Source organism: Schistocerca serialis, chromosome 4, assembly GCF_023864345.2.
Source record: "Schistocerca serialis cubense isolate TAMUIC-IGC-003099 chromosome 4, iqSchSeri2.2, whole genome shotgun sequence".
Taxonomy (NCBI): domain Eukaryota; kingdom Metazoa; phylum Arthropoda; class Insecta; order Orthoptera; family Acrididae; genus Schistocerca; species Schistocerca serialis.
In genome coordinates, this window is record NC_064641.1 from 457,999,132 (window position 1) to 458,013,411 (window position 14,280).

At 42.3% G+C, this 14,280-nt stretch overlaps 1 protein-coding gene across 1 annotated transcript in view; it reads right to left on the bottom strand.

The window, feature by feature from the left end:
- The window catches only part of LOC126474535 (protein yellow-like), a 116,460-nt gene that overhangs the window by 23,561 nt on the left and 78,619 nt on the right, over positions 1-14,280 (bottom strand). The window contains exon 4 of the mRNA XM_050102007.1: positions 11,262-11,543. Coding sequence (XP_049957964.1) covers positions 11,262-11,543 — 282 coding nt within the window. The remainder of the gene's footprint in view (positions 1-11,261; positions 11,544-14,280) is intronic.

Sequence of the window (14,280 nt, forward strand, 5' to 3'; positions counted from 1 at the left end):
CTTGACCCACTTCATATCGCTCTGCAATGTTAAGCCCAAATATTTAATCGACGTGACTGTGTCAAGCGCTACACTACTAATATAGTATTTAGACATTACAGGATTCTTTTTCCTATTCATCTGCATTAATTTACATTTATCTATATTTAGAGTTAGCTGCCATTCTTTACACCAATCACAAATCCTGTGCAAGTCATCTTGTATCCTCCTACAGTCACTCAACGACGACACCTTCCCGTACACCACAGCATCGTCAGCAAACAGCCGCACATTGCTATCCACCCTAACCGAAAGATCATTTATGTAGATAGAAACAACAGCTGACCTACCACACTTCCCTGGGGCACTCCAGATGATACCCTCACCTCAGATGAACACTCATCATCGAGGACAACGTCCTGGGTTCTATTACTTAAGAAGTCTTCGAGCCACTCACATATTTGGGAACCAATCCCATATGCTCATACCTTAGTTAGGAGTCTGCAGTGGGGCACCGAGTCAAACGCTTTCCGGAAGTCAAGGAATATGGCATCCGCCTGATACCCTTCATCCATGGTTCGCAAGCTATCATGTGAAAAAAGGGCGAGTTGCGTTTCGCAGAAGCGATGCTTTCTTAAGCTGTGCTGATGCATGGACAGCAACTTCTCTGTCTCAAGGAAATTCATTATATTCGAACTGAGAATATGCTCGAGAATCCTGCAACAAACCGATGTTAAGGATATTGGTCTGTAATTTTGAGGATCCGTCCTTCTACCCTTCTTATACACAGGCGTCACCTGCGCTTTTTTCCAGTCGCTCGGGATTTTACGTTGGGCAAGAGATTCTCGATAAATGCAAGCTAAGTAAGGAGCCAATGCAGTAGAGTACTCTCTGTAAAACCGATTTGGAATCCAATCAGGACCTGGCGATTTATTTATTTTCAACCCATTCAGCTGCTTCACAAACCCTGGGATGCCTATCACTATGTCCTCCATACGGGAATCTGTACGAGACTCAAACGGCGGTATGTTTGTACGATCCTCCTGCGTGAAAGATTTCTCAAATGCGGGATCTGTCCCCGCGCAGGGAATTCAAGGAAGACACAGGTCTGATGCAGCACGGGGCAGCAGTAACACCGGCAAGCAAGTTGCGACAACATCCACATTGCTAACCAAAGATTATCTCATGAGCAAGGACAGTGAACCACTCACTGAACGCGAGGTATCGACCACGCTGCACTGCTGAGCGGGTGAAGAAGCTAGGAGATGGAAACTGTTGCGTATTATTGTAAGTCGTGGTAGGGCTGGGAGAGCAGGATGGGAGGATGAGAAACAAAATGGATAGGTGACTCTGTCGAGTTGTTGAGCATCGGAAAGTATACGTGTGAGAAAGAGACAGCAGCTAAAAAACAGGTGGCTAGGCTGTACTAATAAAAGTTTGATTGGTATGTTGGAGCCTTGATGTAACTGTAGGGATTCTGAGACTACTCCTACACCTACATATACGTGATTACTCTGCTATTCACAATAAAGTGCCTGGCAAAGGGTTCAATGAGCCACCTTCATGCTGTCTCTCTACCGTTCCACTCTCGAACGCCGGCCGGAGTGGCCGTGCGCTTCTAGGCGCTACAGTCTGGAGCCGAGCGACCGCTCCGGTCGCAGGTTCGAATCCTGCCTCGGGCATGGATGTATGTGATGTCCTTTGGTTAGTTAGGTTTATGTAGTTCTAAGTTCTAGGCGACTGATGACCTCAGAAGTAAAGTCGCATAGTGCTCAGAGCCATTTGAACCACTCTCGAACGGCACGCGGAAAAAAGCGAGCACTTAAATTTTTCTGTGCGAGCCCTGATTTCTCTTATTTTATCGTGATGATCATTCCTTGCTATGTAGGTGGGTGCCAACAGAATGTTTTCGCAATCGGAGGAGAAAACTGGTGATTGAAATTTCATGAGAAGTTCCCTCGCAACTAGAAACGCCTCTGTTTTAATGATTGCCACTCCAATTCACGTATCATGCCTGTGACACTATCTCCCCTATTTCGCGATGATACAAAACGAGCTGCCCTTCTTTGTACTTTTTCGATGTCATCCGTCAGTCCCACCCAATGCGGATCCCACACCGCACAGCAATACTCCAGAATATGGCGGATAAGCGTTGTGTAAGCAGTCTCTTTGGTAAACCTGATGCACCTTCTAAGTGTTCTGCCAATGAATCGCAGTCTTTGGTTCGCTCTACCCACAATATTATCTATGTGGTCGTTCCAATTACAAATATGTAATTGTAATCCCTAAGTATTTAATTGAATTTACAGCCTTCAGATTTGTGTGACTTATCACGTAATCGAAATTTAGCTGATATCTTTTAGTACTCATGTGAATAACTTCACACTTTTCTTTATTCAGGGCCAGTTACCACTTTTCGCACCATACAAATATCTTATCTCAATCATTCTGGAAGTCGTTTTGATCATCTGATGACTTTACAAGACGGTAAATGGCAGCATCATCTACAAACAATCTAAGACGGCTATTCAGATTGTCTCCTATGTCGTTAATATAGATCAGGAACAATAGAGGGCCTATAACACTTCCTTGGGGAACGCCGGATATTACTTCTGTTTTACTTCCTTTGGGAACGCCGGATATTACTTCTGTTTTACTCGGTGACTTTCCGTCTATTACTACGAACTGTAGACTGTAGTTGCTAGGTTGTGTAGATGTCAGCACGTTCTGGGTAACGGATGGGGGATGTGTTCAATTTTGCTTGGGATAGGATGTGGAACGACGGGAGTGGGGATGTGTTAGTGCAGGCACGACAACGGCGGTTGTCGGTCGCGACATAGCCAACTTTATGGTGTTGGGTGTATCATAGATTCCACTCTGAGTACGCGCTTTTCTCGGCGTTCCCGGATGCGCTACCGAATCAATTATTCCTCGACGCCTCAGGATGTGTCCTATCAACCGAACCGCTCTTTGTTCTTTTTGTTGTGCCATAAACATCATTGGTCTCTAATTCTTTGCAGTACCTCCTTATTAGTTATCCGATCTACCAAACCAGTATTCAGCGTTCTTTGTAGCACCCATTTCAAAAGCACTTCTTGTCTGAACTGTTCATCGTCCGCATTTGACTGTCGTTCAAGGCTATGCTCCAGACAAATTCGTTCACAAAGACATCCTAACACTTAAATTTACATTAGATGTTAACAGTTTTCTTTTTCTCAAAAAGGCTTTTCTTATGACTACTAGTCTACATTTTATATCCTCTCTACTTCGGCCATCTACCCAAATAGCAAGCTGGCCGCACTGGCCGAGTGGTTCTAGGCGCGTCAGTCCGGAACCGCGCTGCTACTACGGTTAGAAGTCTACCTCGGGCATGGTTGTGTGTGATGTCCTTAGGTTAGTTACGTTTAAGTAGTTCTAAGTCTAGGGGACTGATGACCTCAGATGTTAAGTCCCATAGTACTCAGAGCCATTTTGAACCAAATAGGTAAACACGTCTATTAGTTTTAATGCCTCAGAATCATCAGATTTGATTGGACTACTTTCCATTATCTATGTTTTACTTCCGTTGATCTTCATCTTATAACTTCATTTCACTCACAAATCTGTTTTGTTCAACTGCACTTCAAAGTCCTTTGCTGTCGGTGACAGAATTACAACGTCATTGGCTAACCTCAGTTTCTTTTCCTTGAACTTTAATTCTCTTCCCAAACTTCTCATTGCTTTCCTTTACTGCTTGCTCAATGTATAGGATGAGACAGGTGGATAAGTTATAGCCATGTCGCACTCTCTTCTCCACCATTGCTTACACTACATGTTCTTCGAGTTTTCCAGGCAACAATGCCGATAGCCTTCTCTAAAGCCGGCCAGAGTGGCCGAGCGGTTCTAGGCGCTACAGTCTGGAACCGCGCGTCCGCTACGGTCGCAGGTTCGGATCCTGCCTCGGGCATGGATGTATGTGATGTCCTTAGGTTAGTTACGTTTAAGTAGTTCTAAGTTCTAGGGGACTGATGACCTCAGAACTTAAGTCCCATAGTGCTCAGAGCCATTTGAACCAACATTCTCTAAATCTACAAGTACTGTAGGTAAACATAGGTTAGCTTTTTCCAGTCTCTCCTCTGGTATACATGGTAGGGTCAATACTGCCTCGCTCGTTCCTAAATTCCTCGTGCAAGATCAGCTTCTACCAGCATTACCAGTTGTCTATAAATTACGCATAGCGTATAAGTGCTTTGTAAGCAAGACTTATTAAACAGGTAGTTCGGTAACATTCACACAAGTCAGCACCTGCGGTGTTTGGTATGGCAATTATTGCGTCATCCTTGAAGTCTGGTTATATTTACCCTGCGTATCTTGCATACGAGATCGAATAATTTTGTCGCAATAATTCTGAAGGAATATCGTCTACTACCAGAGCCTTGGATCAGCTTAGGTCTTTCAAATCTCTGTCAATATCTTCTCGCAATATTACATCACCTATCCGCTCTACATGCCTTCCATTTCCTTAACATTGTTTTTAAGTTTGTTTCTTTTACACGGCCCTTCTGTATGCTTCTTTCACCCCCAGGCTTGTCTTCTTCACTTGGTAGCGAATTGCCATTTATGCTCTTTATATTCACACGGCTGCTTTTCCTCTGTCTAAAGTTCTACTTTCTTTTCCTATGGCTTTTAGTTATACTACTGCGAATGTACCCGATGTTCTATCTTACGCGTATTACTGAATATGGTTTGGCTCGCTCATTACTTCGTGAATTGGCTAACTTACGACAATCTTTGCCGAGCATTACATGGTGCTGACTGCTGTGTAACTATACCAAACGGACACATTCACCACTAAATTGGTGCTAGTGACTGCAACACGGTTACTAGACAACTGTGACGGAAAGGGTCTGGAAACTTCAATAAGGCATCGCATTATATCTACGATGCTTTCACACAAGAACACGGCCTCTAGAAGAAAAGGACACGAACCCTTAAATGGATATCTATTAATGTGACTGCTGAGGAAGTACCCGAGATGAAACACGAAAACCCAAGCACAATAATGAAATATTATTAGATTTGTCTAGCATTTAACCTGTTGAAATTTGGCAGATTCACTTATGTTCCAGTATCTCCCACGCTGACGGATTTTTCATGTATATTCAGAGACGTATCTTCGACGCTTGGTCATATACTTGAAAAATACCTACAGGTAACACTGACAAAGAGCATTGATGGTTCGCAGTGGCGCAGAGTACGCTGTTAACTCAAACCGTTCTGGAATTTCTACTACTATCACCCATTCTAGACATGTCTCTAGGACAGTCATAAACTTCAAGTTCACCTTTCCGTTTCTCAGAGAGATTAATTCGAAAGTTTTTACCGATGTCTTGAAGGACGAAAGAAAAAAAACGTAAACGATTACTCAGTAACAGTTAGAATACGCCTGAAATGTTGGCGAGCGACATCATTTTTACGTTACTCACCTTTTTTGTTCTCTTTCCCTATCGTTCACGCAGCTCCTAAATTCGCAATGTGAACTAGAAGACTATTGCATTGTAATAAAGCAACTTTAATTTTATCGATTCGTTGAAAACTGGGTAGATCTGCCGAGTCATTTATTACACTCTCATTTTCCGCACAGAGAACGCAACTAAATGTATAACTACTTAATTTAATCCGTTAAATGCTATTACTTGTAAAATTATGTCCACAGGAACATCGTTTTCTCATGACAACTATGGATTTTATCCGTAGTTAAGAAGTCTCTTGCAGTTACACTGTTGCGTTTTTTTTCCTAGTGGTGTCACCTGTTAAACATTTTACTATAATAATAATATTAATTATATTATTATATTGTTGTTATTAGTCTGTTGTTATGTAAGCTTTGATTTTAATACGCTTCGAATGCATTTAGGAACACTGAAGAAAGCGACTTATCTTCAGTTAGTCTGTGGTTAGGAACTGCATCGTCACTGTAGGTACATCCACCATATCTTCAGTTAGTCTGCGGTCAGGAATTGGATCACCACTATACATTCATTGTTTATCTGTTACCATAAACCACCCGACAGATCTAGGGATCTTGCTGACTATGGGAGTAGCCCAACACTACGCAGACAATTCATAGAGACACATGCTATGTGTGAACGAGCATTTTCCTTTTGAAAAATGGCATCACTGCCAGAGATACACTATGTGATCAAAAGAATCCGGACACCCCCAAAAACATACGTTTTTCATATCAGGTGCAGCGTGCTGCCACCTACTGGCAGGTGCTCCATATTAACGACCTCAGTAGTCATTAGACATCGTGAGAGAGCAGAATGGGGCGCTCCGCAGAATTCACGGACTTCGAACGCGTGCAGGTGATTGGGTGTCACTTGTGTCATACGTCTGTACGCGAGATTTCCACACTCCTAAACATCCCTAGGTCCACAGTTTCCGATGTGATAGTGAAGTGTAAATGTGAAGGGACACGTATAGCACAAAAGAGTACAAGCCCACCTCGTGTGTTGACCGACAGAGACCGACGACATTTGATGAGGATCGGAATATGTAATAGGCAAAAAAATGGTTCAAATGGCTCTGAGCACTATGGGACTTAACTTGTTTGGTCATCAGTCCCCTAGAACTTAGAACTACTTAAGCCTAACTAACCTAAGGACATCACACACATCCATGCCCGAGGCAGGATTCGAACCTGCGACCGTAGCGGTCCCGCGGTTCCAGAGTGGAGCGCCTAGAACCGCTCGGCCACTCCTGCCGGCTGTAATAGGCAGACACGTATCCAGACCATCACTCTGGAATTCCAAACTGCATCAGGATCCACTGCAAGAACTATGACAGTTAGGCGGGAGGTGCGAAAACTTGGATTTCATGGTCGAGCGGCTGCTCATAACCACACATCACGCCGGTAAATGCCAAACGACGCCTTGCTTGGTGTAAGAAGCGTAAACATTGGACGATTGAACAGTGGGAAAACGTTGTGTGGAGTGACGAATCATGGCACACAATGTGGCGATCCGATGTCAGCGTGTGGGTATGGTGAATTCCCGGTGAACGTCATCTGCCAGCGTGGGTGGCGCCAACAGTAAAATTAGGAGCCGGTGGTGTTATGGTGTGGCCGTGTTTTTCATGGAGGGGCCTTGAGCCCCTTGTTGTTTTGCTATGACAGCACAGGCCTACATTTATGTTTTAAGCACCTTCTTGCTTCCCACTGTTGAAGAGCAATTCGGGGATAGCGTTTGCATCTTTTCAATAAAATCCCTGTAATGCACTGGCCTTCACAGAGTCCTGACCTGAATCCTATAGAAGACCTTTGGGATGTTTTGGAAGGCGGACTTGTGCCAGGCCTCACCGACCGATATCGATACCTCTCCTCAGTGCAGCAGTCCGTGAAGAATGGGTTGCCATTCCCCAAGAAACCTTCCAGCACCTGATTGAACGCATGCCTGCGAGAGTGGAAGTTGTCATCAAATCCAATACCATATTGAATTCTAGCCTTACCGATGGAGGGCGCCACGAACTTGTAAGCCATTTTCAGCCTGGTGTCCAGATACTTTTGATCACATAGTGTACAACGCACGCGTACGCAGGATGTCCGTGATACACCATTGTGACGTGAGTTCCCTGTTACTACCAGCCGTGACCTTAAGTTATACCCGATGGCTCCCTACACTATGACGCTAGGAATAATACGGCAGTGCTACTCCAGATCATTGGAAGAATAAGACCTCTTCCCAGGTCGCCGCCATACTAAACAATGATGGTCATCCGGGGTAGTGAAGTACAGCGATTCATTGCTGAACACAATGTGGCACCATTCACCAGCAGTCCGTGCTTCTTAGTCACATTATCACTCCGAAAGCAGTCGTTTGTTTTGTGGTGGCAACGGCAGCCTGCGCATGTGACGCTAATTTCCTATTCCGGCTGCTGCTAGTCTTCGACCAGTGGAGTAGGATGACACAAAATGTTGCTGCTAGTTGTTGTTCTCGGATGACAGGCACAGACGTGAACGGTTTACGAGGCGGTTGGTGCACAGTGCCGAGATCCTTCCTTTTGATGGTCAGACGTGGGGGACGGGAACACTGGCGACATGTATGCCTGCTCTCAATTTTCCATACAGTCCAACATCTGGCCACTGTCACATCCGAATGCCCCGCAGATATGGTCCGACCGACCAAATAGAGGCTCCTTTAGATGTCTGTCAGCTGCTGATAATGCTGTCTCACAGGACTACGCGGCATCTCTGTGTCCTTCGCAGTGATCACCCAACGTCTGACACTGTTACGCCACTTATATACCCTAGCAAGACTGGCAACGACGCTAAACAGGAGCAAGAGTAATGCACTCTGGTGGCCGATCTGACTGTCACAGAAAACTGCAATTCTAATCATGCATGTACCCGCTGATGATGTATGTGGCCGTACGAAGTTAGGTTAACAACAGACCATGTCTTCTGGCTGTCTTACTCTTTTTGTCAGGATGTGTATTAAAGACAAACAACTCTATCTAGGTCACTTTTTTCGTTAATTTGGAAAAGGTGTTTGTCTTTCTGTGTCAAAGATGTTGATCTGTAGTTACGATCTTGTACATTTTCTGTAAACAGCAGCGAGCTGTACCCTTTTCCGATCAGGCGAGACTATCCGTTGCGGAAGGGATTCTCGATACACATAAGCTAGGAAAAGACCAAACTCCTAAGTGTATTTAATAAAAATCTAAATGGAATTCCATCATAGCCTGAAGCATTATTTTCTTTAAGTAGTGTTAAATGTTTGCCAGTAGGACGGACACTAATATCTGTGTCTCTGATTGTGAGTGTATGCGGCTGTTATGATAGGACATAGTACAGGGACCCATTTATGAAGTTTTCGGTACCACGTTTTTACGTATTATACGACACATATTTCGCAGTATATCAAATGCTAAAAATACGTATTTTGTTGCTCTGTGTTGTATCAAGCAGCATTGTACACGAGATATATAAAATGTAACACATCCATTTAGTCAAGTACAACTCATTTAAATAAATTAACACGAACCTTAATTAGCGGGAATTTATCTTAATGTAATCATGGATTTAACGAAATTCACAGGAAAACTAATTATTTCATTTGTGTAACTATCAGAAAATAATCATGTAGAAATGTTAGTGTTAAAATAAATTCAGTCATTAAATGCGAAATTTATTGTAAAATTCGATTATTTAATGAAACGACGAAGTTAGAGTTTTCTGTAGATTTCTGGCTGACTGATGTACTTAGTTGCGTTCGCTCTCAAGAGATTATGTTTCTACAAAAACTCAAATCAAATTGATTGTAATTAATTCTGTAAATAGGCGTTCTAGCACTTTCTGTCATAAACAAACTATTATTTCTATCATTTGGTTAAAATGAGATTATTATATAAAATTTGAACTTCTAATCTATTTCTACGTTATGTAAAGTACTCCAAAATATTTCAGAATCAAAATTCCTGTTGTAATTAAAGAGATATTAATTATTATGTATTAAGTGTTACTAGTCACGTTTGTCAAGCATGAATTTCGATACCGAGTTTGAAAAGCAATTTTAGAAATCTCATTTGTTATAATTAGTTGTTTATTATCTTCAAAATTGTAACTGTAGTTTTTCATGGAACAGCCGATTTTAATTGCAACTCAATTAATGTGGCGTTATTGGACAGTACTTTCGAAAAACATGTATTGTTAAGAAACTATACAAGTAGTGAGTCAAATAGCTCAGGAGTCGTAGTTGTTTTCAGATAGTTCGAATACGTGATCTGTGAAGTCAGTTTCTTTGAGCTGTGCATTGTACGAATGTTCTGGAACACTATAAACTTTAATAAAAACATGCAAACTATGTGATCACGCCAATTATTTAATGATATCGGCTTTTCACATTGACTTCTGGCATTTCCGCAATGAAGCAATTAATGTTATACATCCCAATTAACATTGAATTGGTGGAGAAAAGTCGTCGAAACCTGTAAGATAAGTACATACTCCAAGCATTTCACTGAACTTATCACAGATTGAGTCTACGAGTATGTTAATAGAACATTTTTTGTTAGAACCTGGTAAAAGAGTGTTATACAGTCAAACATTGGTATGGTACTGTTCTCCTGCGTGAATACGATTTAAACTTCGCAGTTTAATATTTTTACTTTCTGTTTGTTGTTCTCAGTTTCAGCACCAAACAGATCAACGAAACATTGAACGGGGGAGGTTTGAACCAGCATTGCAATACGAGCTGAAAAAGTACTAACAGCGAGTACTGTGTTGCGGGATAACCACGTTATTTGTGTCTGCAAGTTGTCCGCCATGTGACGGACGCAGATAGGGACTGTACTCACTATGATTGTTAATATTAAAAAAAAATCGGGAATCCGGTAATTCGATATTTAAAAAAGTCGTTATTGCCCCTCGATGTTTCGAAAAAGTATCGATATACTGAAGAACAAAATATCGACGTACCTGCGTATAAATATATCAGCTGCACATTGTAAACATACTGCCAGTTTTAGAGCTGTATATTTCAATACTGATTTATTATTAAATATTCTGTAGATCAACAAGCTGGTAGCCTCCTTATCTCCCTTAGAATGTGGACTGAAAAGAAAACAATGCACGTTCAAGCTTGGCGATAAACACTTTGCTAACAACGTTAACTGCACGTATGTGGCACAATAAAAGGTGTCCGCTGGGTCAGTTGTTCGGTTTCGTCACAAATAGGATTTGTCCGGAACACTTCATGTAGACTTTCTTATTTTTTCATTTCTGCCAACGCCAGCGACCTAACAGTTGTAGTGTCAAAAGTGCACGGTGAAGCCAAAGGTTGCAGTTTATGTTGGTATCGTCGAGCGCCGATTACGTCAGCATTTCCCTCACATGTCTCCGCACAGCGCAAAGACCGATCTTGTCATTTACTTTTTTGTTCGGCATTTTCAGCAATTGCTTTTGAAGAACGCCGATGTGAACAAGTAGGACACTGGATGCGCTAAAATCTGTTCTTAACGCCATTGGTGTGCTATTTCTTCACCTCGGAAACCTTGTTATTCCATTGACACCGCCAACCGACAGTGCAGTCGGACTTCTTCTTTTGCGCCACATATACTTGCTTCAAGCAGTCAAAGTGAAAGCCTGGACATGATGAAAGTTAAAAAGTAGTAAGAATCCTTCACACACTCGATATTGCCATTTCGATATCGATATATCGGGCGAAAACGTCGTATGTCCATCATTTTGGAAAAATATCGAGATGTCGATATATCGACATTGTATCAACAGCGCTAGTACTCACCCGCCACGACGTGTTCTGCTCCCAGCTATAGATGACGAGTCCGTAGCCCAACTCGTCAGAAGCGTACATGAAGGTGTCGTCGCAGCTGGCGCCGATATCGACTGCGATGTTGGCGATGAAGGTGTCGCTGTTGGTGTCGTCGGGGCGCAGCTGGTAGCGCCTGAGGCGCCTGTTGGTGTGCAGGTCGTACACGTTGATGGAGTATGGGCACACGTTCTCCGTGGTATTGTCGTACCCCACGGTGCCCACGTCCAACACCCACAGCCGGTCACAGGCATCAGCCTGTGTAAAACAGTAAGCTATTTTTGCGATTTTCAAGTTTCAAGACAGCAACCACACAAAGAATTGCAGATTAGTACTAAACCAAGTATTATTTTGTTTAGTATAACACTAGCAGATCTAAGGTAAGGTAAGTAAATTATAACAATAATAATAAAATTAATAATAAAAAGAAGATCAACAGTTTATGGACACATCCACAGACTGCCGGCCGGAGTGGCCGAGCGGTTAAAGGCGCTACAGTCTGGAACCGCACGACCGCTACGGTCGCAGGTTCGAATCCTGCCTCGGGCATGGATGTGTGTGATGTCCTTAGGTTAGTTAGGTTTAAGTAGTTCTAAGATCTAGGGGACTTATGACCACGGCAGTTGAGTCCCATAGTGCTCAGAGCCATTTGAACATCCACAGACTCCCAGTAACAAAACTTTTCCACAAACACTTTAACGGAAGAGTTCGTGACATTTACAACAAAAAATGTCTCTGCACTCCTACGAAATTCGGGAACTTCAACACGATTGTGAAACCAGATGCCCAGTACACCAGCGAAGCTCTTACACCTCACTTAAAAGGCGACGTCAGAAACTCCCTGACAGAGGAACGCAAAATTGTGGGAAAGATTCTCGGCCCAATCAGTGCGGAAGGTGCCTACAGACAAAAATCCTAGAAAACAACAGAACTTCAGAGAAAGAACATTAAAATTTTATGGGCATGTCCACAGATTCCCAGCTACAATACTTAGCAAAAACAAGCGAAACTGTACCCTTGATTCAAAAAGTAAAATAAATAAATAAATAAATAAAAATCTAAAAATAGCCCTCGGAAATTACTCGGAAGTTTTTTATAGAAATACATACAGACAAAACATTGACACATGGGAAATGCAGTCAGAGTACCAAACTGTGAGGAACTAAGAGGACTGAATAAAGAAAGAGAATGCATGGAGAAAAAAAATGAGAGCTTCATGGAAACAAAAAAATCCTCTGCCAGTGACGTCACGGATGCGGTATGGAGGGCATAAGGTTAGCGCACTGGTGTCCTGGCCGTTGCCAGTTTTCGTAATCGGGAGCCGCGGCCTCTCGGTCAAGTGGCTTCTCAATTGGCATCACGAGGTTGAATGCATCCCAGTCTAGTCCTTCTACCAAGAAAAATCCCCTGGCAGTACGGGGATCGAACCTGGATCCTCCGCCTGGCAGCCGCGCCGACCACTCAGCTACCGAGGCAGACAGTAATAAATGATAATAATAATATCTGTTAGTTGGTAAGATCACAGGACTACGTGAAAACAGGGAATCTAAGAACACAAATAAACCGACGCTTTGTCATGACCTAAAATCGCAAAGACTATAACCGGGAGCTATGGACAGAGAATTAAAACAAATACTTTCCTTTTTACGACAATACCATTTAAAGGAATTATTCAAAAACTTGAAAATATTATTTTCGAAATTTAAATTTGAAATTTGATGTTAGTTAGTACTGAAGAGCTTTCTATAACAGACGCCATGACTCTGTTGTAAGTACCAACCTACTGCAAATCATGCACTACATTATGGGTAACAACACATTCAAGTTGTGAAGGTATCCGGTATAAAATATGGGATGCGGCAGATTATCTGTAACTGCTACAGCAATGCAGCTATGACTCAGACACGGAAGAGGAGGAGTAGTTGACAAAGAATTGAGACACGGTTGTTGACTATCCTCTATCTTCATTAATTTGTATTTTAGGCAAGATCCGAAGGAAACAAAGAAAAACTTTGGGATGGTAATTAAAGTTCACGGAGAGAAGAAATAAAACCTTCGAGGTTTGCCGATGACATTGTAATTTTGTGAGAGAATACAAAGGACTTGGATGGGCAATCGCACGGAATGGGAGTTGACTTGAAACTAGGTTGGAAGATGGACATCAGCAACAATAAAACAAAAATGATGGAATGCAGTTTAAACAAACCTGGTGATGGAGAGAGAAATAGCTTAGGTAACGATACACTTAAAGCAATAGGTGAGATCCCGTTTTCTCCACAGCAAAAATGTGAGGTTCATCGAAGTAGAGGGGATGTAAAATACGACTGGCAATAGCAAGAAAAAAAGTTTTTTTGAAAAGCTAGATTTGTTAACAACGAATATAAATGTTAGAAAGTCTTTTTAGAAAGTCCTTTTACAGAGTGTAGCTTTATACGGAACTGTAAGGTGGGCGATAAACAGATCAGAATTTTTGAAGCGTAGTGCTATAACAGAATGCTGATAATTAGTTGGGTGCATCTGATAACTAATGAAATAAAATGGAATGGCTGAGAAAACAATTTCATGGTACAACCTGACTAAAAAAGGGGATCGGTCGCTACGATACTTCATTAGGCAGCAAAGAATAGTCAGTTTGGTAACGGATCTGTAATTGTTGAGTGAGTCCATGGGCTGAATACTGGATTGCTAAAAAGTAGCTTCTAATGGATGCAGTTTGCAGAAATTATGCAGACATGAAGAGATCTGCACTGGACAGATCAGTAGAATGTCCACAACAACAACAACAACAACGAAGGAAACCACTACTATTCATTTCGATTGCATGTTGTTGTTGTGGTCTTCATCTATAACTAACCTACATCTACATGGTTTCTCTGGAATGGACAGTTAAGTGCCTGGCAAAGGGTTCATCGAACCATTTTCATACTAATTCTCTACCATTCCACTCTCGAATGTAGCGTGGGAAAAAGGAACACCTAAATCATTCCGTTCCAGC